This window comes from Rhineura floridana, chromosome 14 (assembly GCF_030035675.1).
Source record: "Rhineura floridana isolate rRhiFlo1 chromosome 14, rRhiFlo1.hap2, whole genome shotgun sequence".
NCBI lineage: Eukaryota > Metazoa > Chordata > Lepidosauria > Squamata > Rhineuridae > Rhineura > Rhineura floridana.
In genome coordinates, this window is record NC_084493.1 from 15,643,662 (window position 1) to 15,669,396 (window position 25,735).

General features: G+C 43.5%; 1 protein-coding gene across 1 annotated transcript in view; it reads left to right on the top strand.

The window, feature by feature from the left end:
* The window catches only part of MTHFS (methenyltetrahydrofolate synthetase), a 40,946-nt gene that overhangs the window by 3,775 nt on the left and 11,436 nt on the right, over positions 1 to 25,735 (top strand). The window contains exon 2 of the mRNA XM_061595023.1: positions 8,734 to 8,998. Coding sequence (XP_061451007.1) covers positions 8,734 to 8,998 — 265 coding nt within the window. The remainder of the gene's footprint in view (positions 1 to 8,733; positions 8,999 to 25,735) is intronic.

Here is a 25,735-nt window from a genome sequence, read left to right on the forward strand (position 1 = left end):
TTTTAGCCTGCATTTACAGAAGTATAGTTTCCAAATTGCATGATATTGGTTCTCCTCTATTCAGCACTGGTTAGGCCTCATCTTGAGTACTGCGTCCAGTTCTGGACACCACAATTTAAGAAGGATGCAGACACACTGGAACAGGTTCAGAGGAGGGCAACGAGGATGATCAGGGGACTGGAAACAAAGCCCTATGAGATGAGACTGAAAGACGTGATCATGTTTAGCCTTGAGAAGAGAAGATTGAGGGGAGATATGATAGCACTGTTCAAGTACTTGAAAGGTTGCCACACAGATCTCTTCTCAATTGTCCCAGAGTGCAGGCCATGGAATAATGGGCTCAAGTTGAAGGAAGCCAGATTTCAACTGAACATCAGAAAAAACCTCACTGTTACAGCAGTACGACAATGGAACCAATGACCTACGGAGGTGGTGGACTCTCTAACAATGGAGGCCTTCAAGAGGCAGCTGGACAGCCACCTGTTGGGGATGCTTTAATTTGGACTCCTGCACTGAATAGGGGGTTGGACTCGGTCTTAGAGGCCCCTTCCAACTTTATGATTCTATAATTTTCCCATCAGTGCTCTTCTAGATGGACCATTTGGTTTGATCCAGCAGGTGTCTTAAGAACATAAGAAGAGTTCTGCTGCATCAGGCCAAAGGCCCATCAAGTCCAACACTGTTTTCACAGTGGCCAACCAGATGGGAAGCTTAGAAGCAGAGAGTGCATTCCATTGCTTAACTATGCACTGTGTGAAGAAGTGCTTTCTTTTGTCTGCCCTGCATCTTCCAACCTTATGTTCTTTTGCTTGCAACTTTGAGCTGGCATAATCTTTCACTGGAAAAGTTAACTCATTAGATTTGGGCAGTGTTTCTTCTCATAGCACCAGCTCAGGCCTGAAACGTGCTGTAGCAGCAATTTAGCATAGGGATAGCTTCCCAAAAAAGCAAGGTAGAATACATGTAAAAAAAATTGATAATCCTTGGGGATGTGTGTGCGCGCTAATTAATATCAAAGCACAAGTTTTTTTCTTATTTTAATTCATCATCTCTCTATCACTTTTTCAGAGCCCCTAAATGCTTAAAATATCCTGGAAGAAAGGGTGGGATTAAGGTTGAGAAAGTGGGCTGTCAGTTGTGTATCCACTGACCCGAATTCCCCACCCACAACTCTCCCAAAAAGCACACCCTCCCCTACACAGTTCCAGCTCAGGTTTGGGGTCAGATGAGGAGACTCCTTCTCATGGAGAGCCAAACCTCTGTTGTCAATGTTCAGCTGTCTTATGCTAGGAGAAGGGGAGGGGGAATTTCCAGGTAGTTTGTCTCCCGTGCAATTTCTTACAGGCCCCTGAATTATAAGAATGTCAGAAACCAACAACTTAAACTCTTATACACCATATCAAGATGATGATAATGATTTACAATATCACAATTCTTTTGTGAGCAGTTGTTATCCTGACACTTTACTTAGAAGTAAGTGCTAGCAATTAATTATTGACTTGCTACACAGGACTGACTCCTGTTTCTAAAAGTGTTTGCACGACAATATATAGAGTTCTGTTGGTTTCCCCTGTAAATGTTATTGCAGTGTGGGTCACCTGGTTCCCCGGGATTTGTGTAGTAGAACAAGTCAGGTGGGTGCAAGAAAGTGCATCATTTGATTTATTCTAAGAGGTACATGGCAGGTAGAAATAGTCATCCACCCACCCACCTACCTATCTAGAATTAGAGATGGATGAGAATTTTGATTAAGTTCGCGTTTCAAGCCAAATATATCAAATTTGTACTTTCTGAAACAATATGAGAACCGAAATACAGACATCCTTCAAGATTCACACTTATTCAGATTTTGTGATGCAGTTTGCCTACCAAACAATGTTTATAAAAATGCATACATCAGGGGAATGAGAAATGGCTTGCAAAAATGTATATGGTCAAAGCTGCCTACACAAAAATGTGTTTATTAGGAGAAATTCTCACTAATATGCTGGAGAATTTTCATGAGGTTTTTAAAAAATAATGATAATAATAACGGCAAATTGCTGCAGAACTGTGGATAACTGAATTTAAGACTGGGAAAATGAGAAACTGAGAGAACTGAAATTGACAGATCTTTCTATCCCTACCTAGATTATAACATTCTTTTCACTCTGGACCAGAGGCATGCTGCTGCCCAGTTGCCTTTTCAACAACTCATATCTTTTATGGGCAGTCATACGTCACCTCCTTCATCCCCACCAATAAAGGGGCAGGATGAAGTCTGGATAAAAGCCACCCCTGGTCATGGTCTTGAGGACACATGGTACAGGCACCTTGTTGAAGCTAAGCAGGTCTGGGTCCGATTAGTGCCTATAACCAGGTACTAACCAGCGGCACTGCCTTGAGTCCCATAATGGAAGAATGGCAGGCTATAATATCCTAAAGGAGATCGTCAGTGGCAGCTGGTAACCAATGTACTTCTATGTAAGGAAGAGTTGGTGTGTATGACCATAACTCAGTGGCAGAGAGCACATGCTTTGCCTGCAGAATGCCCCAGGTCCAGTCCTTGGCATCTCCAAGGTGAGGTTAGGAAAGACTCCTGCTTGAAACCCTGAAGACCCATAGGTGTGTAGACAATACTGAGCTAGATGGGCCAATGGTCTGACGCAGCTTTCTGTGTTCCTACCTGCTACCTCCTCTTTGATGTCTAGCACACTCAGGGATCATCCCTGGCCTGCTTCTAGGGTCTGCTATTCCCTTTAATACTATGCTTTTCTAAGACTTAGCCTGTTGCCATCATTCTTCCCAGCAGCCACAGGTTACAGCCCAAGGTTTCTCCCTGGTCCTCCCTCACCCCCAGCTATGCCCTATGGCACTATTCTTCAACCTTGGTCCCCAGATGTTGTTGGACTACAACTCCCATCATCCTTGGCCATTGGCTAGCTGACCACATCTGGGTACTCAGGGTTGAAGAACAGTGCCATATGATGCATTTCAGTTCACTGTACTAGACAGATAATTTGAGAGTACTTTAGGTTATTCAGTCCTGGGAGCTTACTCTAGAGATAAAGAAGATATTTATAAATAGCAGTGTGCCTAACTGCTGATGCCTCAGTGTGGGAGGGCTGTAGCTCAGTGGTAGAGCATCTCCTTTGCATCCTGAAAGTCTCGGGTCCAATCCTTGGCATCTCCAGGTAGGGTTGAGAAATTCACATGTCTGAAATTCTGGAGAGCCGCTGCCAGTCAGTGTAGAAAATACTGAACTAGATGGACCAAGAGTATAACCAAGACAACTATCTTGGGACGAGCTGTAGCTCAGTGGTAGAGGACATGCTTTGCATGCAAAAGGTCCCAAGTTCGATCCTTGACATCTCCAGGTAGGTCTGGTAAGACTTGAAGACTCCTGTCTGAAAACCCTGGATAGCCACTGCCAGTCAGTGTCACCAACACTGAGCTAGAGAGACCATTGGTTTGACTCCGTATAAGGTAGCTTCCTTTATTCCTATGGGTATTTCTAGTAGATCGTCTCCAGTAATATTTGGAGGGACTAAAGGTGTCAGGAGCAGCGCTCTCAAAACTTCTCATGGAAGTAGAGCAGGGAACCTACTGCATCCAGTGAGAGTTAGCCCTCTGAAATGTAGCAGGAAGCTGCCAGTCAGTGCCTAACTGAGATATATTTGAGTGCAGAAGGGGAAAGAGAGATGAAAATGTGTTGGGAAAGTATCCGGGCACTGAAATGTTGGAAAATCATAAGAAGGTGGAGGAGGGAATATTTACTTTTAATGCCTTTGTCAAAATACTCATTTTCCAAAGGTCTTAATCTGAAATCAGAGTGACTGTACTGAGTTCATCTCCCCACTGGTGTTTAATTAGTCACTGGATGGCTTTGCTTGCTTAACATTTGCTTTTGTGATTGAAGTCCTGCTGGTTTCCATGCTCTGATTCTGCAATAATAGCCATTTCCTGATCCAGAAAAGCAAGCGTATTTGCTTTCTGTAAGCTTCGGTATAATTTTCCATGTTATTCACAGTGCTGTGTGGGTGTGGAAGTTTCCACTGTAGGTATCTTCTGTCTTTAAATAAGATCTCTCTCTCTCCTGGGGGTGCTAGCTGAGAAGGCTAGTGAATATCAAAGTAATTAAATTTAAATGCAAATATAGTGGGAAATATGCAAATTTTAAAATTGAGTATTGACTGATGTTGAAGCTCGGTTGGGAGGGAAGGTTTGTGTGTCAAGAAATAATATGGTGGTTATTTAATTTAGTATTGTTGTATGCTTACCGCCGGGGCCAGGGAGAGGTGCTTATGTGCTTTTCTGCCTCAGGTGCCAAAATAACTTGAACAGCCTTTGGTACGATGCACCTTGAATTTTTTTTGGGGGGGGGGTTGGAGGGAGACAACATTTGTTGTTCCCTCCCAGGCAGGGCTTGGCCCTGCATCTAAACCATTGCTCTGGAGTGATGTCTTTTTCCTCCCTTCTCAGTGTCAACCACAGCTCCATCTTACATTTACAGTAATTTAAACTATGCTGTGGACCCCTTGTAACCCCCGTTGTAAACCAGAGACTATAGTCATGGTTCAACATGGCTTTACAAACCATGGTGATCATGCCACTTGGTTTGCATTAACCTGCATGTATTTTTAAAATGTTGTAACCTACCCTGGGACCTTTGGGTGAACAGCAGGTGGTGGTGGTAATAATAATAATAATAATAATAATAATGATGATGATGCAAAACAAGGGTTAACACTAGAAAGACAAAATATATCTGGAAAGGGGAGGAGAAGGAAGTGCATATTCATGAGGCTGGCTCTCAATTTGCAAGAGCAATTAGGATTACAATTGTTAAGTGGTGGATTTCAAAACTTGGATGACCTTAACTATAATCTGGAATGTAGCCTGATGGCGCTCAGTATTGTATCATCTCTGAAGCTCAGGAGATCTCCTGTTGCCAATACCTGTTGGGAAACTAGCCAGGAAAAAAAATACTCCCTGCTGCCCGGTCCTTGAAAGGAGAGAAGGATGCAGACATTAACAATAATAATAATAAAATGTTGACATTGGTCTTGAGCAGCCCCTTGTAAACAAATGTGTGTAATATTCACATATATCAAAAGTTATGTATATCCTTCCTTTCCAACTTGCAATACGTTGTGAGTCCCATGAGGTGGCTAACGAGTATGTGAGGTAAAACGATCAGAGATCAAAACCAACCAATAATGTAACAAACTCAGCAGTAGGATCATGATTTAAGAGCCGGCTAACCCATAAATCTGTTGGAATAAAACCCTTTTAGTCTGGCATCTTAAGGTCATCAAGGAAGGGCCAATCTGATTTGCCAGGACAGAGGGCTCAAAAGTATAGTAGCAACATAATGCTTGAGAAAGCATACAAAGATTGCAAAATTCATCATTTAACTAGTTCATATTTAGTATGCCTATGGTGTTTTTCCTAAGTGTTCAAGGGATTTCATATACATTAATTTCATGATCCTAATAACAATGTTGTAATGTTGGCTGCTGTATTATTCCCACATTACAGAGAGTGGCTTGCGTAAGATCATCCAGTGAAGTTCACAAAGGAGCAGGGAACTCTATAAGGACTTCCAGCTCAGTTCTCAGATCCAGTTCATACTTGTAAATATTAGGCTGCATCTACTATATCCTATGGTTCCACTGCAAAGATAAGGAAACTCCAGGGTCCCAAAGGAGAAACTCTTTGAGAATAAACTTGTTTGTTAATCCTGTTTACCACCTGGTGATGCTTCCTGCAGAGAAGCTGTCAGAAGCTAAACAGGAGGGGAGGACTGGAATTAAAGAGTGGCTGGTGGATAATTGTGGGTGGGGGAGGGAAGGAAGGATTAGGGACACATGACAATTGTTGCCCAGTGGGGCCAAACATCTCTCAAGCTCCCTAGAAGATACATCAAGATGATCTGTGCTGGATCAGACCAATGGCCAATCGCATCCAGCATCATAAGAACATAAGCAGAGCCTTGCTGGATCAGACCAAATGGCCCGTCTAGTACAGCATTCTGTTCTCACAGTGGCCAACCAGATGCCTCTATGGGACCTGAGTGCAACAGCACTGTCCCCTCCTGCTGTTTCCAGCAACTGGAATTCAGAAGTATACTGCCTCCGACAGTGGATGCAAGACATAGCCATCAGGGTTAGTAGCCATTGATAACCTGATCCTTCATGAATTTGTCTAATTCTCTTTTAAAGTCATCCAAAGTCGGTAGTCATCACTACCCTCCATGGGTGTGAATTCCATAGTTTAACTGCACTGTGTATAGATGTACTTCTTGTTGGTCTGCCGTGAATCTTCCAAAGTTAAGGTTCACCGGATGTCCCTGTGTTATGAGAGAGGAAGAAAAACTTTTCTTTATCCACTTTCTCCATGCCATGCATAATTGTATACATTTCTCTCATGTCATATCTTACTCACCTTTTCTCAAAATAAAATGCCCAAATGTTGTAATCTTCCCTCCAACTCCCAGTAGCCCTAGCCAGCATGGCCAATCCAGGGATGATGGGAATTGTAGTACAGGCATATCTAGGACCACACTTTCCCTGTCCCAGGGCTATGCAATAGGATAAACTTCCTAACAGTAAGAGCAGATGGCCTTGAGAGCAGTCCTGTAGCCAGAGTGGGGCAAATAGGTACACCCCCTCCCCAAGCTGCATTTTTGGAGGGGGAAATTGCCTTTTTGATCTGTAACATGACAGACAGTGACAGCCTCCATTTAAAAACTGTGAACGTCTTTAAGATTAGGACCGTCTGAATAATAATAATTAATAATAATAAATATTCAGTGAATAAGGCAGGGCAAGTGCACAACAAAAACTTCATTGCAAGAGCCCCCCAAAGTCTGCTCACTCAAGACTTTCCCTGACTTGAAGAGTTAAATATTAGAACTTTGTATTACTGTACAGGCTTACTTTCCTTTGTTCTACTTTTCAGTTTCAGTTGTGTTCTTTACTCAGCCAATAATAAAGAAGCATATTTGTGTGCCAGCAGTAAAAAGAAAGGGTTTTTTCATTCTGCCGTTACGATAATGAGTTGAACAGGATTGGGTGCTTTATTACTACAGGGTGAAATAAGGAGATAACTTATAGTGATCTAAAAAAAATACCTACCATAAGTTACCCTTTACCCTTTGAAAGCACTCGCTATACTCACAGTCACGGTGGATATTTCCCCCCCCCCTTTTTTTTGAGTATAGTACTTGATGGCAAAGGATGAAAACAGCCCTAGAGGAATAGAAACATTGCTGTGCACGCTACAATTGGCTGGTTAGGCTGGCTACCTAGGCTGCAACTCAGGCCTGATTTTCTGATTTTCCCAATGTGTGCAGCTTAGCATGAGGCCTTTTCTGGGGAGAAAAAATCAACCTAGCAACTAGTTTAAAAAAAATCCAATTGCTTTCCACAATTAGTTTCCAGTCACTTAGTTAATCCTTTATATAGCAACCCATTAAAAAGTTTCCCCTTGATAGTCCAACAGGAAGGGAAATCTAAAGGTCAGGAACAAGATTAGAAGAAGGGATTCTCAAGGAGGAGTTAACAAACACACCGTAAAGTATTTTCTCTCTGCCCTTGCTTAAACTTGTATTATGTTTGTAGTAAGTTTTTCAAGTGGAACCTAAAACTGAGAAACCTAATCCAGGAGGAGTTTATTGTCATTGCCACTGCTAAGGCTGTAGTCCTTCTTTACCTGTGGTCTGTTCAGTTCTTCCATAGGTGAAAAAGGAATAGTTATAGCCAAAGTCAAACTTTTGTGCCTGGCGTTCTTGGGGATCTCTCTCTCTCTCAAAAAAAGGGCGAGACAATTCAACCGATTAAACTTCATTCATACTCAAAGAAGAGTGATGTCTGTAACTTCCGAAAAGAATGGTTCCTGAACTGTAAATAGTTAGCATATTCTAAGCTCCACACTAGTCTTTGGCATTTTAGCTATAGCATTTATTTATTTAATTTATATCCCACCCTTCCTCCCAGAAGGAGCCCATGGCAGCAAACAAGAACACTGAAAGCACCCTAAAAACGTTTTTTTTAAAAAAAAGACTTTAAAACATATTAAAACATCTTTAAAACAGCTTTGTAAACATCGTAAAAAGCATTTTTTTTGCGCCTTTTGGTATCTTTTGTTCATTGAATCTTTAACAAACTTTTTTCTTACAAAACAAAACAATATGCCAGTCATTTAATTCCTGGTGTTCATACTAAAGTTAACAGAAAATTTGCATAGCCCGTTATGTAAGTTAACACACACTCTGCATGGAGGAGGAGAGAGGGGAAGGTCCACTGCCTTTCCCTTCCCCTGGCCTGGCCCTTACAGTCTCCTACCTGGTGAGGGTGTGGGTGGGTGGAATTGACAGGAGCTATGTGCCTCCCCCCACCAAATGCCCCACCGAAAAATGCGGCTGCCCCACCTAACAAGGAAGGCTGGCTACAGGGCTGCTCGAGAGGTGGTGGGCTCTCCTTCCGTGGAGGTATTGAAGCATAGGCTGGGTGGCCACCTGTCAGGGATGCTGTGGCTGCATCCTGCATTGCAGATCCTGCATTTTGAACCAGATCCCTCCCAGTTCTAAGGTTCTGTATACGTAAAACCCACACACAACTTGGTGGGAATGAGGATTATGTGGCTAAGCTCAATGCCTCAATGATAAAGTGGGTTTTAAATAAATGCAGTGGCTTTTCTCATAAGCTTTCCAATCTCTCTGAATGCAAACTCCCCCTTTTCCTGAGGCAGGTGATGGGGCATTCTAAATACCAAGCGTCCCAGAGGATTGCAGTCTTTCTAAGCATGCCGGATGAGGTCCAGACGGAAGAGATCATTAAGGACATTTTTCAGCAAGGCAAAGAGTGCTTCATTCCACGGTACAAGCCCCAGAGCAGCCACATGGACATGGTAAAGTTAGCTTCCTATGAAGAAATTGCTTTGCTCCCCTTGACTTCCTGGAACATCCATCAGCCTGCTGCAAACGACATCAGGGAAGAAGCTTTGTTGGTGGCAGGTGAGTGTGGGTTGCACGCTGCTGCAATTTGGTGCCGGAATACCTTCCTGTGGGAGACACAGTAGTGTAGTGGCAAATTCAGAAGTGCAGGGTCCCTTCATGTTAGTCACAGCCATGCCCCCCCCTTTTTGCTGCTGGGTTAAGAATGAGATCCTTTTTAAACCTCTCACAAAAACAGATATCCCTAGGAGCCAATCAGCATGGAAGGGGAGTGTGTTAGCTGCTGAGAAGAGTCTTCTCAGTGGTTGACTCATCTCATTTCACTCTGATTGGCTCAGATCAGCAGGAAAGGACAAGGAAGCATGTTAGAAGACTCTTCCCAGAGGACTTTTCTTCCCTTTCATGCTGATTATCTCATAGGATGCTGGAGACATAGGAACCCTTCTGAGACCCTGCTCTGAAAAAAGCAAGGGGTCTTAGACCCCCTGAGACCCTGGACAACTACATCCTTAGAGAGACATGAGTACCATGATGCCCTAGGAAGGCACTTACAGTCATTGCTGGGAAATATCTAAAGTAGTACAGTGGTTAGACCAGGGATAAGGAACCTGTGGCCCTCCAGATGTTGCTGGATGTCAGCTCCCATCAGCCTCTGTCAGCATGGCCAATGGTCAGAGACGATGGAGGTTGTAGTTCAAAACATCTGGATGCCACCAGGTTCCTCATCCATGGTCAACCACATTGCATATGCATGATCCAATTGTTCTGGAAACTGATTGAGAATATATATATTTAACCGAGAGAAAGGATGGAGAACCAGTGGCCCTCAAGACATTGTTAGACTACAACTCCCATCAGCCCAAGCTAACATTGCTAATGGTCAGGTTTGATGGGACTTGTATTCCGACAACATCTGGAGGGCCACGGGTACCATAGCTCTGGATTATTGATTATTCCACAGCTCTGAAGTATTGAAGCAAGACTATGGAGGTCCAGGTTCAAATTCCCATGGGCCAGCAAGCTCATGGGATGACCTCTCTCTCTCTTAGCCTAACCTACCCAACTGGGCTGTTGTGAGATAAAATGGAGGGTTGTTTCATGGAGGGGATGACTCATGTGTGCCACCCTCAACTCCTTGGAGGAAAAGGCAGGAGATTTATACATTTATTTAAGAGTTTGGTATATCATCCTTCGCCAGTAGGCACCCAAACAGCTTACATCAATAAAATATAAAGCAATATGACAACAACAATCAAATATAATCATACAATTCTGTGACTCCAGCACACACACACAGAAAAAGGCAGCATTAAATTATTAATCCATAAACATCCAAATGGGAAAAAAAGACAGTTCTTCACCTCGCCCTTCCTCCAAAAGCTTGGCAAAAGTGGTTCATCTTGAATTGTTTTGTAAAAGAGTATAAGGCTGGTTTCTAGGCTGGTGTCTAGAAAGGAAGGCTTTCAGTAATGTGGCTGTTACTGTGTCGGTGTGGGTTGTTTTTTTTAAAGAACAAATAATGTATATCCCTCTTTCTCCTTATCATAATATATATAAAATGTAACACTAAAATCCCTCTTCAGCAGGAAAAATAATAGCAGCACTTTAGAATATAAGAAACAGCAATGATTAGAAACCAATATCTAGCCAAAGGCTTTCTGAAAAAGCCAGGTTTTAGCCTAGTGTCTGAAAGAGCACAGTACTTGCCGACATCGTTGGGAAGCAGATGCAGAAAGGTCGTGCCACCACTGAAAAGGCCATGCTCCTGAACTTTACGTGGCAGCACCTGGAGGATGGCCTGAGATTTTTTATTTATTTATTAGATTTATATCCCACCCTTCCTCCCAGTAGGAGTCAGAGATGTTGAGCACAGCAAAAGCAGGGCCACACGTGAATGAAGAAGGTGGTCCATAAGATACCATAGGAATCCCAAACAAGGTCAAAGCCAGCACCATAAATTGAGCCCTGAAAATAAGCAGGAAGTCAGTGCAGATCAAATGAAACTGAAGTAGTATGCTTTTGTTGGCCATCTTCTAGCAATAAGCAGGTAGCATCATTTTGCGCTAGCTGAAGCTTCAGAATGCTTTTCAAGGCCATCACTACATAGAGTGCCTTACAGTAGTTTCAGTATTAATTTATTTGGCACATTTACATCCCTCCTTTTCTCCAGGGAGCTCAAAAAGGCATACATCATTCTCTCTCTTTCTCCGCCTCCCCCATTTTATCTTTACAACAACCCTATGAGTTAGGCTTGGCTGAGAGTTAGCAACTAGCCCAAGGCCGCCCAGTGAATGGCATAGCTGAGTGGAGATTTGAACCTGGGCCTCCTTGTTCCTTGTGCAGCACTTTAACCCAGCCTTTGCCAACCCAGTGTACTTCAGACTTTTTTGGACTGCAACTCCCATCAGCCTAATGCGAGTTGTAGTCCAAAACGTCTTGAGGGCACCAGGCTGGTGAAAGCTATCTGGCATCCTGCAGAGTGGGAAAATGACATGAGGGAGATGTTCAAGATTTAGGCTGCGTACACACTATACATTTAAAGCACATTACTTTCCCCAAAGAATCCTCACTAGAGCTACAATTCCCACCCACCCCTTAACAAACTGCAGTTCCCGGGACTCTGTGTGTGGGGAAAATCATGTATACTTTAAATGTATGATGCATATGCAGCCTCAGATGTGAACAGTGAAAGCACAAAAAGGGGATGTGCAACCAAGTGCTTGTGCATGCACTTTTTGGGCCTTTTTTTTTTTTGGCAACATGAGGATGGAATTAAATGTTACAAGGATCAGGAGGCAAAACGCATACATCATTGGCTGCTGTTGCTGATGGAGGCACGGAAGCTCACAGGGCAATGATGTCAGGATATCGGGTTAAGTTGCGCTAAACATTACGGTGCAAGAGAGGGAGACCTTAAGGCAGGGAAGCTGCTGGCAGGAGCAGGGAAATAAAATCGCATCGGCATAATTGCTTCAGAGCATCATTAAGATGGTCAGGATGTTACAGAGCGGTACAAGGGAACGGTGTGGACTTGTGGTGCTGTTTCCAGACCTTGTCAGTTTCACATGCCTTCCTTCATAAGTCTGTTCTGTTAGCATTGGGGCTGAATGCTGGCAGAACTGTAACAGAATCCCTGTTGGAGGAGCGCACTTTACTCTGGATGCCACCACACTGAGACTCTGGCTTTAAGAAAAGAACAAATAGACCTGTATTAAAGGAAATACATGTTTTATAAGAAAGATCCTTAGTTCTGGCTAAGTAAGGCGGAAAGGCAACAAGGCATGGTTGCTCCTGCATATCAAGACAGAAGAGAGATCTAAAACAGTGTTGCCAACAAGGTTTTTCCCCCCACCAGACCTAAGTCCAAAATCCACTAAAATCTGACCTTAACTCACTAGACACCACATCTGACAACATTTTTGTGTTATTGTGAAAGACTGTTAGGAGGGATTGCTAAGAAGGTGGGTAATAGAATTTAAAAGGATCAGAAATGCTCTGTGTGTCTGTGTGTTGTATTTAAGTTTGGAACTGCAGATGTAAATATGTGTGTGTGTCTTTTAGATCTGAGAGAAGTATGGAGTTTTTGCATTCCTAGTTTGTTTAGGTTTAAAAATGCTGATTGGTTGGCTACTCTGAGAACAGGATGCTGAACTAGATTGGCTTTTGGGCTCATCCAGCAGGTTCTTCCTGTGATAATTATTGAATGTACTGTTTATACAAAGGATACCTGTTGTGGAATCACCTTATTCAATACAAACAGAGGTTCCTCAGTGGTGAGGCAAGTGCGCTCTGTGCATGCTCATACCATTTATTTCTGAGGCTTATACTGTAGTTCCTAGTCATCATGTCTGTTCTGTTCAAGTCTGTGGGAGCTGGTAATGGTTTGTGAGAAGGAGTTGGTGATGTTTAGGCTGCATCACACTTTGGGTAGAATATTGCTGGCACGTTTTCCTTCTCAGTAAGCCAGTTGGCAAGAATCTCCTTGTTTTTATACCATTAAAAAACAAGCACACCAGAGGATCTGGAGACTTAACTTAAAAATCCTCCTCTCTGTCACTGGTTTATTGTGTGGTGTTGGGTACACTACTTTGGTATGCTTTCAGTCAAAGGGGTAGCCAACTAGCCATGGCTTACAGCAGAAACGAAACAACAGTCAAGTAGCACTTTAGAGACTGCACATAGGAACAGAAATGCAAACGATGAAAAATACAAGAAAATGTGCAAAAGTAGAATGTTTCTTAAAAGGCTAGATTTTTTGCTAGAAATACACAATAGAGAAAAAAATAATGAAGTATTTGGAAAAACCACCAATTTCTCACCATAAAATGTTTGGCATCCACTAGATTTCCCACTAGCCACTAGACAGGAAAATTCGCCATCAGATGTGTGCCTAAAAACACTAGATTTAGTGGGGAAACCACTAAATTGGCAACAGTGATCTAAAGTGTCTCCTCTCCAAGGGAGTAGTAGGAGAGAGAGAGAGGAGATAAGAAGTGAGATCAGCAACTCTAAGACTATCTATCTAGTACTGGAAGATGGATCAACTCAGGTTAGTAAGGACAGTCTAGGAAGTATGGAGGTTCCTCTTTCTATCTGTTCTTTCCAATGTGGACGCATCAGCCTTCAATGCAAGCTGAGTTGCACCCCAACATTTCCAGTATGCCCCATCTCATTTCTGCACCAATATGCATTTAAAAAACACACATGTGACAATTCTCATTATTTTAATGTATGTTTTTCACAAAATAAGCATTTTTATGCATTTTATGTACACATTTTATCCTAAGATACACATTTTGTAAGTGCTTTAACCTAAAAGATGCATTATTTCATACCAGTGTTTGCCAACCTGGTGCACTCCAGATGTTTTTGACTGGCCTCAGCCAGCACAGAACAGTGCTGGCTGGAGCTGATGGGCATTGTAGTCTTAAAACATCTAGATGGCACCAGGTTGCTGAATGCCATCTTTTATAATCATTTTAGTACAGCTTTTGAGCTGAGAATTGCATCACAAAATCTGGGGAAGTATGGAAACTAAGGGACAACAGCATTCTGATACATGTATTAGTCTGTAAATCAAAACAGTTCTCTTAAACATGAACAGATTCGTGGATCAGGTTTGCTTAAAGAAAGGACTGAAGCTCTTTGAGCATCTTTAGTTGAATCCTCCCTCATCCCCCATGAAACTATGAGGCTGTACTCAAGAGGTTTAGAACTGATACATAAGTCAGAGAGAAGGGGAGAAGAAACTAATTAATTGCAGATGTATGCTTGAAGGAATAATGAATGAGCTATGTTAATCATTCTTAAGCTGACATCCCATGGAAGTTAGGTGCACAACTGTCATTAGGAGCCCTGGAAAAATTCCCCCACGTAGTAAATAACATTGTGACGGCCCCACTGAAGGATTTAAATAAGATATGCGCCGACTGACAGATAGATGGAGTACATATGTTGGAAGCAGCGATGTTAAATATAACTACATAATGGGAAAAACAGAAAATGGTCCAAACAAGATTGCGAAGTGATTGCCAGGACTATTAGATTTTCTTCCCTTCAGGGAGGGTTGATTAAAACCTACAGTACAATATATATCCAAGCGAGAGATTAATTTAAAAAGGTGGGGTGTGTGTGTATGGGTTGTTGTTTTTTTAAAAAAAATGCTGGTCATAAAGAAGACCATGGCGTGACGAAAAATTGAAAATCAAGGCTTAACTCTTAATGTAATTTATTTTTTAATGAAATGATTTGAAGTTTGGAATGAACTTCTGCTCAGAGACAATGAACCATGGCACTTCTATAAGGGGGACGGGTGGTGGGGGAGAGAAGGGATTTGGGTCTAGCAAGGCATTAGTATTCTGGTGGAAGAGCCCTCCTGGGCAAAAGCTGAGGAGGTGCTCCTCCTGGTCGTGCTTCTTAACTGCTGGATACCATCAAAACAGAGATTAAAGCCTTTTAGGTTGAGACCTATCCCAGTCTGTGTCTGTGTTAGAATTGCTTAATATGCTTCTTAATAATGTTTTTAACCCTTTTTTAAAGTTGTTTTTTTTAAAAAAAAATGTTTTTAACGCTGTTTTGTCTTAATGTATTTTAAGATCTGTTTTTATGACGTTTTAGAGTGTTTTTAGCGCTTTGTTTGCTGCCCTGGGCTCCTGCTGGGAGGAAGGGCGGGATGCAAATTAAATAATAAATAAATTAATCCAACAACAAAGTCCTTTCCATGTCTACTCAGAAATAAGTCCAACTGAGTTCAATGTGGTTTAGTGCCTTTCCAGACTGGCTTTTTTTGTGTGTGTATTCTGCAGCGTGTCATTGGATGCAGTAATAGTGTAGCGGATTTCTATTGGATCAGCCACACATCTTTCCATGTCAATTCATTGTTCTGTGATGCTTCCTCAGTGTTACTGCATTATTGCCATCTGGAGGGGCACTTTTGCGCTATAGCACAACAAAAGTGGGACAAAACTCCCAGAAAACCTCCCCAGAACATTTGTGGTATAAAAAGTCACAGGATTTCAGCAGGAAGTTATGGGAGGTGCACTAATTGGAAACAAAGCAGTGTGTCCACCCCAAAACCAAACAGTATTGAAAGGAGGTTCATGTATAACTGTACCCTGAGCACAAATAATCATTAATGGACAATAAAAAGGATGTCTGGAGGGGCTCTTACTCTCAGCTAAGGGGTACAATGTGATACACACTTACCTAGGAATCCTAATTAGATTTCTTACCCACCATATACCATAATGTCCCGGGGGTGTGTGTGTTACCCTATAAAATAAGCAATTATAGAACAATAAAATGACAGCTGCTATAGCGCAGTGGGGAGGAGAGTCTGGCTGGGAGTCCAGAGTCTGTGAGTTCAAATCCCCGCTCGTGTCTCCTGGGCGTCAAGGGCCAGCTACAGATCACCCCCACAGTGAGTGGCTCAGGGGTTACATGCTCTGCCACCTGTGCAGCCGTGGGCAAGCAGCATAGTCCCAAGGAGCCCAGTTGCCCCCCAGCTGGCAGTTGCAGACAAGGAAGGGGCTGGCTTGTGCAGCTGTGGCAAGCTGAGCAGGCCCTAGCTAGCTGGGGGAGGACTAGCCTCAGAGGAAGGCAATGGTAAACCCCCTCTGAATACCGCTTACCATGAAAACCCTATGAATACAACCCAAAAAAGGATTCATAGGGTTGCCATAAGTCAGAATCAACTTGAGGGCATATAACAACAACAACAACAATAAAACAATTACAACCATAAAACAAGAAAAGTGTAAAAAGATTAAGAATAGTTCCATATATGAAACAATTACAAGAATTCCATATATAAAACAATACAGGCGGGCCCCGCTTATACGGCAGGTTCCGTTCCGGACCCCTGCCGTAAAGCGGAAATCGCTGTAAAGCGGAACCCCATTGAGTATAATGGGGCGTGTCACGCAAAAATGCTGCAAAATGCCCCAAAATCGGCTTTAAAACCGGGAATGAAAGCCGCCGCATTAGCGGAATGCCGGGAAGTGAAGCGCCGGTAAGCGGGGCCCTACTGTACAAACATTTAAAAACTATTCCTTATATTAAAAAAAAGTTCCAATTCAGGTCTGGACGTAAAAGGCTTGTTGGAAGAGGAAGGTCTTCAGTAGGTACCAAAAAGACAACAGAGACAGCGCCTGTTTAATATGTAATAGGGGGAATCCTATGCATGTCTACTCAGAGATAAGCTCTCTGTGAACTTCAAGGGCTTCCTCCCAGGTAAGGGATACAATCCTATACACATTGGCATGGGAGTAAGCTCCATAGAAAACAATGGCCTGATCCGCACAATCCAAATCCTTGTGTTGTATCCGCTGGTGTGTCACTCAGTTGATTCAGACTTCTGTCAGTGTGATGAGGAGGGAAGCAATTTTCAACTTCACACTCCCTCCTGCAGCCCCCCAACAGCCTCCCTAAATCTGCTCAGGAGTATCCCCTGACCCTCTGGAGCAGATTTAGGAAGGCCCGGGAAGCTGCAGCACAGAGGAGGAGGATCATCAAAAATTGCTTCCCACCTCATTCCGCTGACAGAAGCCTTACCTTCACCATTGGACATAACCCCTGGTTTAGTGAGCTGAGATATGCACAATTTTTGGGCGTGCACCTGCACAAAGCCCCTTTTTCCTTCGTGCAAGCAGGGATCACCCTGGTTTGTTTATGGATCATAGTTTAAACCAGGGGTGGTGCACTAGAGGATATCTGGAGGACCACAGGTTTTCCCATCCTTGGTTTAAACCAGAGGTGGGAGGCTCAGGGGCTGGATATGGCCCGACAGGCCTCTCTATGTGGTTGTCATAACTCTCCCCAGACTGCCTCTCACTGGCTATGCTCAAATGCTTTGGCTGCTTAGACTGTGTCCTTGAAGTGTGATAATTCTTCTCGATTGCCTGGCTAGATAAATGTGTTTGTGTAAATCTCTGAGTTTTGCATGGCCGGCATGTAAGTGTTGCATCCATTGCTGTGCCAAGTTTTGTCTCTGGCCTTAGCCACCACTGATGTATGGCTCTTCGAAGGTTGCCTTTGAAAGAATGTGACTTTTGGACTGAAAAAGTTCCCAGCCCTGGTTTAAACTAACCACAGTTCCTTGAGTTTGCACATAAAAGGGTACTGTGGTTAGTTTCAAAACCGGAAACAGATGCTTTCCTCCTCATGAGCCATATGAACAGAGAAGAGGGATCTGGGTGAAAAAACAAAACCATGGGTTGTAGCGCTAAGCTGAAGTTAGTGTTTCACTTGTTCAAGTGGTGAAATGTTTTGTGCCAGTGGAACATTGTTGTGCAAGAGAGTGGCTAAGCTGGTTGTTTTTAGCTTAGTTGCACAATAGATTTCAGTCTGTTGTGAGTGTCTGCTAGTGCAAGCTGTTGCCTTTGATTCCTATGTTGCGCAACATTAAAACTCGCCCTTTTGCTGGTGCACAAGCCCTTGTGCTAGTGGACAGAGAAGACTGACTACAGCCCCATACATTTCTACTACATCCGCAGTACCCAGTGAGAATTTGTTGTAGTCACACCAGTTTGTTAGTCTGTAAGCTTATTTGCATATTGCACTTTAGATGTATAACTTTATGTGTACACCTAAAAATAAGAAAGGTTTGCAGTCGTGTATATGATACAGGGACGTGTGCCAGGAAACTAAAATTGGCTGAGTTGGTGGGAAAATGCTGAATTAATGAGAGACCCAGGTTTGCTCTGTGTGAAATGGCTCTGTCTTACTGGAACATGGGCAGTGAGGACTAGATAGAACTCCGGCAGCCAGTAGGCAGATTATTCTCCCCCTGCAAAAACTTCCCTTGGCCAGCAGGTGTCATTATTCTGTTGATTTAGTAGTGAGATTGAGAGACACTTTCCCCCTTGTTCGGTGTAATTAAAATCTTGCTCAGTCGTTGCAGTCACATACAGGAGAAATCAGATATTCCTAGGGAAGTCTGAAGGCAGCATTGGTACGTGCAAGCTCATTTTCCTTAAGACAGCCTGTGAGTGTAAAAAACAACACTTGCGGGGTAGTGTGTGCGGGGGATCACAACAACAAGGCAGAGGCCGATGAGATGGTGAATGCTTTGGTGAGACTTTCTTCCCTCTCTCATAATGCTCGAACTCGGAGCCACTCAGCAAAATTGATTGGCGATAGAATTGGGGCAGACAATACAAAGCACGTCCCCATGCCGCATATAATAAACCTACAAGGCACAGGGATGGCCGCTAGCTAGAGGCTTTCGAAAGGACTAGACAGATTTAATGGGGGAATGTAGCTCTGTCAACAGCTATGAGAGCTAAACTGAACCTCCATATTCAGGGGCAGTATACTTTTAACAGTCAGGTGTTGGGAGCAAAACAGTGAGGAAGGGTCTGTAACCTTCCTGCCCTGCTTCCCAGAAGCATCTGGTTGAGTGTTCCTGTTAACAGACAAGCCCTTTTGGTTTGATCCAGCAGGGCTTTTCTTATGTAATCCAAATTGGAGAGACAGACAAGGGTATCAAATCAAGCTGGGCCAAATATCCCTCCCATGAAAGGGGGTGATATTTGGAGGCCTGGCAAATTTTAAGAAGTGTGTGTCTAACCTTCAAATACAAGGTAGCCAAGGTTTCTTATTCCTTTACTTTCAACCCTTTGCTTCAAAAAAAACCAACGCTTGTCACCATTTCAACCTGTGACTTGTGTGCTCCATCACATTCCTGAGACAGAATGGCCCTGGGAATGACCCTACATTATGGCTTGCTCTGTGTGTGTGTGTGTGTGTGTAAGAAAAAGAAAAGGGGGGAGGAACCCTCTGCCACCTCATTCCACCCTACCCCACACTTGCTAAAAATTATTTAAATTCACCTAGCCTTTCCATTCTCGTTTTCTTGGAATGAGTGTTTTTGCACTAAACGGAGAAGAAAAGAATAGCTTTTGTCTTCAGCTGTCTGTTTTGGAGGTGATTTGCTTGCGAGTTTACTGTCAGGCAAGTTGCTGAATTGGCACCGAGGTGATATTGCAGAAAGTAATATTCCGAGACAGGCATATTATTGTGCTTTGATTCTACATGTTCACAGCTTCTCAGTGCTGCTAGGTGGAATTTGTGCTGATGACTGTAAACTGATAAGACACACGGTTATTTTGTGGTTTGGGATTTTTTAATCTATATGAATAAATCTCAAATTTCCGAGCGTTTGTGCTTATATAGCCAAAACTGCACCACCCATGCACAGGAGGGAGCCATCAGAAGGTCTGGGGAAACCCTGATGTTTGAAGAAGTGCAAAGAATCTCCCAAAACATGACCAATGAGGACTGTGTGTGCTTGGTTGGTACAGAATGCAGGCTGACCGTTGAGAGGAACAAAACTGAAAGCCAGGTTGGGGGAGGAGGAATGGAGTGTCCTGGAAAAGAGCATGGAGGGAGAGAGACATAGGTATAACAAGTGTAGAGAGAACCATCTTGTCTAGACAAGCTATTTCCTGGTTCACACTGAGAAGCTCTTTTTAAACATCCTCTGGGTTGGAGGTACACACAAAAATCAGTGGAGAAATCCAAGATTTTATTGTAGCGTGGACTGGACCGCCAGTGTATCCACCCCCCTCCAAAACAGCTCTCTGCGGACTGAACTTGCTTAGAGCGTGTGGAAAGCGGACAGGCTGTTTGGGTTAAAACCCAGGAAGGGTGGGGGATGTGGGGGAGGGACTGGTTGGAATAATGAACAGGATCCACTTGTTTATTGATAACAGTGTTTATGTAGGACACTCCAACAGGGTCAAAGGACTTTCAGTGGTGGCTATGCAACTCCCCCACCCTGATCAGTATGTATGGGCCCTAGACTGATGACTTGTAAGAACATAACATAAGAACAGCCCTCCTGGATCGGGTCAGTGGCCTGTCTAGTCTAGCGTCCTGTTCTCACTGTGGCCAGCCAGGTGCCCATTATGGGAAGCACACAAACAGGACCTGAGCACAGCAGCACTCCCCCCTCCTGCAGTTTCCAGCAACTGAAATCCAGAAGCATACTGCCTCCAACAGTGGAGGTAGGACACAGCCATCAGGGTTAGTGGACGCTGCCTCTGGGAATTTGTCTAGTCCTTTTTTGAAGCAGTCCAAGCTGGTAGCCATTATTACCTCTTCTGGGAGCAAAATCCATAGTTTAACTTTGTGCTGCATGACGTAGTAGTTTCTTTTGTCTGCCCTCGATCTTCCAACATTCAGCTTCGTTGGATGTTCCTGAGTTGTGAGCATCCTGTCGGTCTGAAAATATTTTTCCAGCCACAGGGAACATTATGCCTTCCACTTCATCGTCTTTGCCTTGAAGTGGACATGGTTGCAGGTGAAGCTTCCTGTGTGTGGGGAAATAGAGGGAAGAAAGGAAGGGAGAAAGGAGGAGAAAATTGGACAAGTCCTATCAAATTCTAACTCACCTGAATGAAGCAGAAACTGCAGGAAATATAATTGTTAGCATATGCCTCGACTTTGGCTGTGAACACGCCATGTATTTAAAGCACATTTCCCCCGTCAAAGAATCCTGAGGCTGCAAACACATAGTACAGTATACTTAAAGCACATTCCCTCTGCCAAAGGATCCTGGGAACTGTAGTTTGTTAACAGTGCTGGGAACTGTAGTGCTTTTCAGGGTAAACTGCAGTTCCCCGGATTCTTGCAGGGATGGGATGTGCTTTAAATATATGGTGTGTACACAGTCTTTGCCTCTTTTAGATGAAGAATTATTGGCACTCCTCTGTCTTAAATCTCAATGGCTTACGGCCATCCTGGGGAGAGTAATACTTTTGCATGCCTCAGAAGGGCAAACGTGGGCTGGGGAGACGAGTGTTTCATGCTGACACGGATCTCTGACACAGAGGAAGAGAGGGACAGGGCTGTGTGGCCTGGCTGGAGCCTGCTTGCAGGTTCTGCTGATGTCGCCCTTTTTTGGAAAGACTGATTACTGAAACACCCAAGGGAGGGTCACGCTTCTCCAGTGCAGCACAAGAAACATCGTCAGTGCTCATGACATTTATTAGAGAGTCGGGGTACCCTTTGGGGAAGGGCCGTAGCTCAGTGGCAGAGCATCTGTTTTGCAAGCAGAAGGTCCCAGGTTCCATCACTGGCATCTCCAGGCAGGTCTGGGAAAGAACCCTGCCTGAAATCCTGGGGAGCTGCTGCTGCCAGTCAGTGTAGGCAATACTGAGCTAGATGGATCAATGGTCTGACACTGTACAAGGCAGCTTCCTAGCTCTGTGGCTAGGAGCCTGGGCTATGAATCTGGAGGTCTCCCTATTTGAATGTCACCTCCAGAATGAATTCACAATGGGGGTAGGGTACCTCAGGCCCAGGGGCCAAGTGCAGCCCTCCAGGGTTCTCTATCCCTCCCTAGGCCACACCCCTCACTGGCTGTACTTGACACCCTCCTTGAGTGTTTTTGACTGCCTGGAATGCGTTTTTCAACTCTGATAATGCCTCTCACTTGTCTGGGTGGAAGATAGTGAGGGTCATGTGAGTTTGCGTAGAAACTAGCCTACTGTACAGAGGCAAAGTTTTGGTTAATTACTCCACTCACTTTTCCCTCTGGTCCTGTTCCCCACTAGCATCTGGCCCCCAGAAGCTTGCCCAGAAGGGAATGTGGCCCTCAGTCTGGAAAAGGTTCCCCATCATCACTAGCCACTTTCTCTCAACTTCAGCACATCTGCAATGTGGGGCCAATTTGTGACTAGGTCAAATTCAAAGTGTTACTATTCCATGTCAAATCCTCAACAGCATGCGACCAGTTGATTGGAAGGGTCATCTTTCCCTATATGCACCCATTTGGCTGCTTCAGTCTGCAGGATTGGCACTCTTATATTCATTCCACCCTTGCAAGGAACAAATTCTTAAGTTTAGCATTATCTACTCTCTGGAACTCCCTGCCCCTTGATATAACTTTGTTGTACATTTTTCAATGCCTGCTGAAATCATTTTTGTTTAGGCCAGCCTACCCAAACATGTAATCTTATAATGTACATTTCTTTTTAAAATCTGTTGATTTTTGTCTATATTTTGATAATTTTATTATATTTACTGTTTTAAAGTAAGTTTTTATTGCTTTTTTAATTGAATACTTTATACTATTTTATGTAAACCGCTTAGAGATTTTTAACTTAAATGGTATATAAATATTGATAACTAATTAACTAGAGCCAGGTGAACTACTTTATAAGGTTGTTGAAGAGATTACAACAAGATCATGCATGTGAAGCACTCTGGACTAGTGCTACATTGACATTTGTTCTCCAATTTCTGGAAAGTTTTCCTCTCCTGTTTCCATTTTTCTACCTCCTTCTCAAGGCACAGGAGAATTTCTTTAGAATTTTCTTAGAATTCTGGTGAGTTTGGGTGCTTTGACCGTACCTTACTGCTGGGAGGTGGTCAAGGGTGAGGCATGTGCTTTTATTTCCTGGAAGCATTTCTCCAGCACTCTGCAGCCTCCCTAGCTGCCTGTGCTTCCTGATCTGCGGGGGGGACGGACCATGGGAGGACTTACTTCATTATGTCATCCCTTGGGCTTTAATTGAAGTCCGGGCACCTGGGAAGGCTGCAGAACCCAGACCACAGAAGAGATGATTTGTACAATGAGAGAAATGACATTCACAAACACTCCTTGGTCATCCCACAAGTAAGGCAAGTGTGACAAAAAGCCTGCATCCCACCTGTAAGAATTCCACCCAGTTTTCCCCTCCTAGGAATGTAGGAAGCTGCCTTATACAGAGTCACACCATTGGTCCATCTAGCCCATTACTGTCTACACTGACTGGCAGTGGCTCTCCAGAGTTTCAGGCAGGGAATCTTTCCCAGCCCCTCCCTGGAGATGCCAAGGATTGAATCTGGGGCCTTCTGCATGCAAATCAGATGCTCTACCACTAAGCTCCTGCTGAACAGTGATGGGAAAGACTTCTGCCTGAGACCCTGGAGGGCCGCTGACAGTCAGAGAAGACGAGGGAAGTAGAACTTGTGCCCCTCCAGATGTTGTTGGACTATAACTCCCATCATCCCTGATCATTGACTCTGTTGGCTGGGGCAGATGGGAGCTGGAGTCCAAAAAAAATTTGGAGAAAATCAGGTTCTCCAGACCTTGAATAAACAATACTGGACAGGACTACATGGACAGACATTCTGATCTGGTATAAGACAGCTTCCCAGAAGAACCTTTGAAAAATTCAAAGTACAAAAAGCAACTTAACATAGAAGCAATATATACATTAAAATAAAAGCTGGAAGCTGCAGATGGAATGGTTTTGAGTAGCTGTATTTCATTACTGTGTCCCCAGCAAAGGGGATTGCTTTGCCCAATCCATTACTGTTGCTTTGTTTGTGATAGGTGGATGCTTTCTTTTTGAGATAGCAAGGCAGAGAGATTTAACTTGCTTTTGTGCCATTATACTTGATGGGGTGAGCTCTTGGCATAGATGACATCTCAGTGTATCAGTGTGTGCCATTCTGTTGGGTGGTTATTTCAAACCAAATATGTGCCTCTGAGACAGAGCTGGAGCAAAAGCATATATTTGAATTGAATGTTCGACAATTTGTGGTCTATATGCATGATGCAAATTTGGGGAGAAAATGTGCTTCTCATTTGCAGACTCTGAGGATTTATTTTCTTACAGGCCTTATTCGTTTTTAACCTCCAAAGTACTGTTTCAATATTTATTCAGAATTCTATTAATTTAAGGCTATATTTGCACACTTATTTAATCACAAAGTCCTGCAATGCCTAGTTTGCCCTACTAACTATATGTTTGCCTCTGATACCTTGCTCCAATATTTCAAGTATACAGCACTGAATTTAGTGGATCTTACTTCTGAGTAGGCATGCATTGGATGGGTAATTGGTTAGATTGTTTAAAAACATATTGGTCAAGAAGGTTCCCCTGATGAATGAGTTAGTTAGTTAGTTATTCATTCATGCATGCATTCAAAGCATGTATACCCTGCTCTTCAGCTGGAAAAAAACTCTCAGAGCAGGTTTTGTTGTTGTTGTATGCCTTCAAGTTGATTACGACTTATGGCGGCCCTATGAATCAGCGACCTCCAAGACCATCTGTCGTGAACCACCCTGTTCAGATCTTGTAAGTTCAGGGCTGTGCCTTCCTTTATGGAATCAATCCATCTCTTGATTGGCCTTCCTCTTTTTCTACTCCCTTCTGTTTTTTCCAGCATTATTGTCTTTTCTAGTGAATCATGTCTTTTCATGATGTGTCCAAAGTATGATAACCTCAGTTTCATCATTTCAGCTTCTAGTGACAGTTCTGGTTTAACTTGTTCTAACACCCAACGTCCATGGTATCCACACAGCTCTCCTCCAACACCTCATTTCAAATGAGGTTACAAATCAATAAAAGTAACATAATACCTCTCCTCAGGCTTACAGTCTAAAAGAAATGACACAAAAGGAAAAAAGGATAGTGAGGGAAGGGAAAAACGAGCAATCTGAGGCACCAAATTCTTAATATTATAGGTTTTTATAGTAACCAGTTTGGATGAAAATGGGCTGCTCACAGGTCAAAAAACAGACCTGGCAGCCCCTGAGAAATACCCTGGCATGCAGTCTTCCTGGAAGTGACTCTAACGCAGCCAGAAGTTTATTTATTTATTTATTACATTTATACCCCCCTTTCTTTTCATGATTGAAACCGAAGGAGCCAGGCAGTCTCCCATCCAGGCACTGACCAGACCTGACCCTGAGCTGGCCTTAGGTGCCTTCAGACCATAGCCTGGGACCAGTTGTTGACCTTAACAGCAGGGTTGGGGAGCTGCAGGCTTTTGGGCCAACTGTGCCCCTCCAGGCCTCTCTGTATGGCCCTTGGGGTTTTCCCAGGCTACACACCCTCCTGAGACACACCCCTCCTTTGCACCCTCTTTGCGTGTTTTTGCCTGTCTGGAATATGCCCTTAAACTCTGATAATGCTTCTTCTTTGGCTACATATGTTGGGGAGAGGACTGTAAACAGTGATGTCGAAAGGAAAGGAAATGTAGAAAAGTACAGACAGTAATGAGTCGCATCCATTGCTCTGCCCATTTGTTGCCTCTGGCATGTAGTAGCCCTCCTCTGGCATGTAGTAGCCCTCAACTGGCACGTGGCCACTGGAAGGGTACCTACAGAAGGAATGTGGCCCTACAGCTGAAAATGTTCCCCTGCTCCTAATTTACAAGATTAACAAAATGCATATTGGAATGTTTAGTCCTTGTTAAGGATATTGTGGATCTGGGCTCCATTCCTACTTGACAAAGAATATATTTATGTTTATTTTCTTTCCATGTTTTTTTAATCAGATAAACACAAAAGCTTTGGCA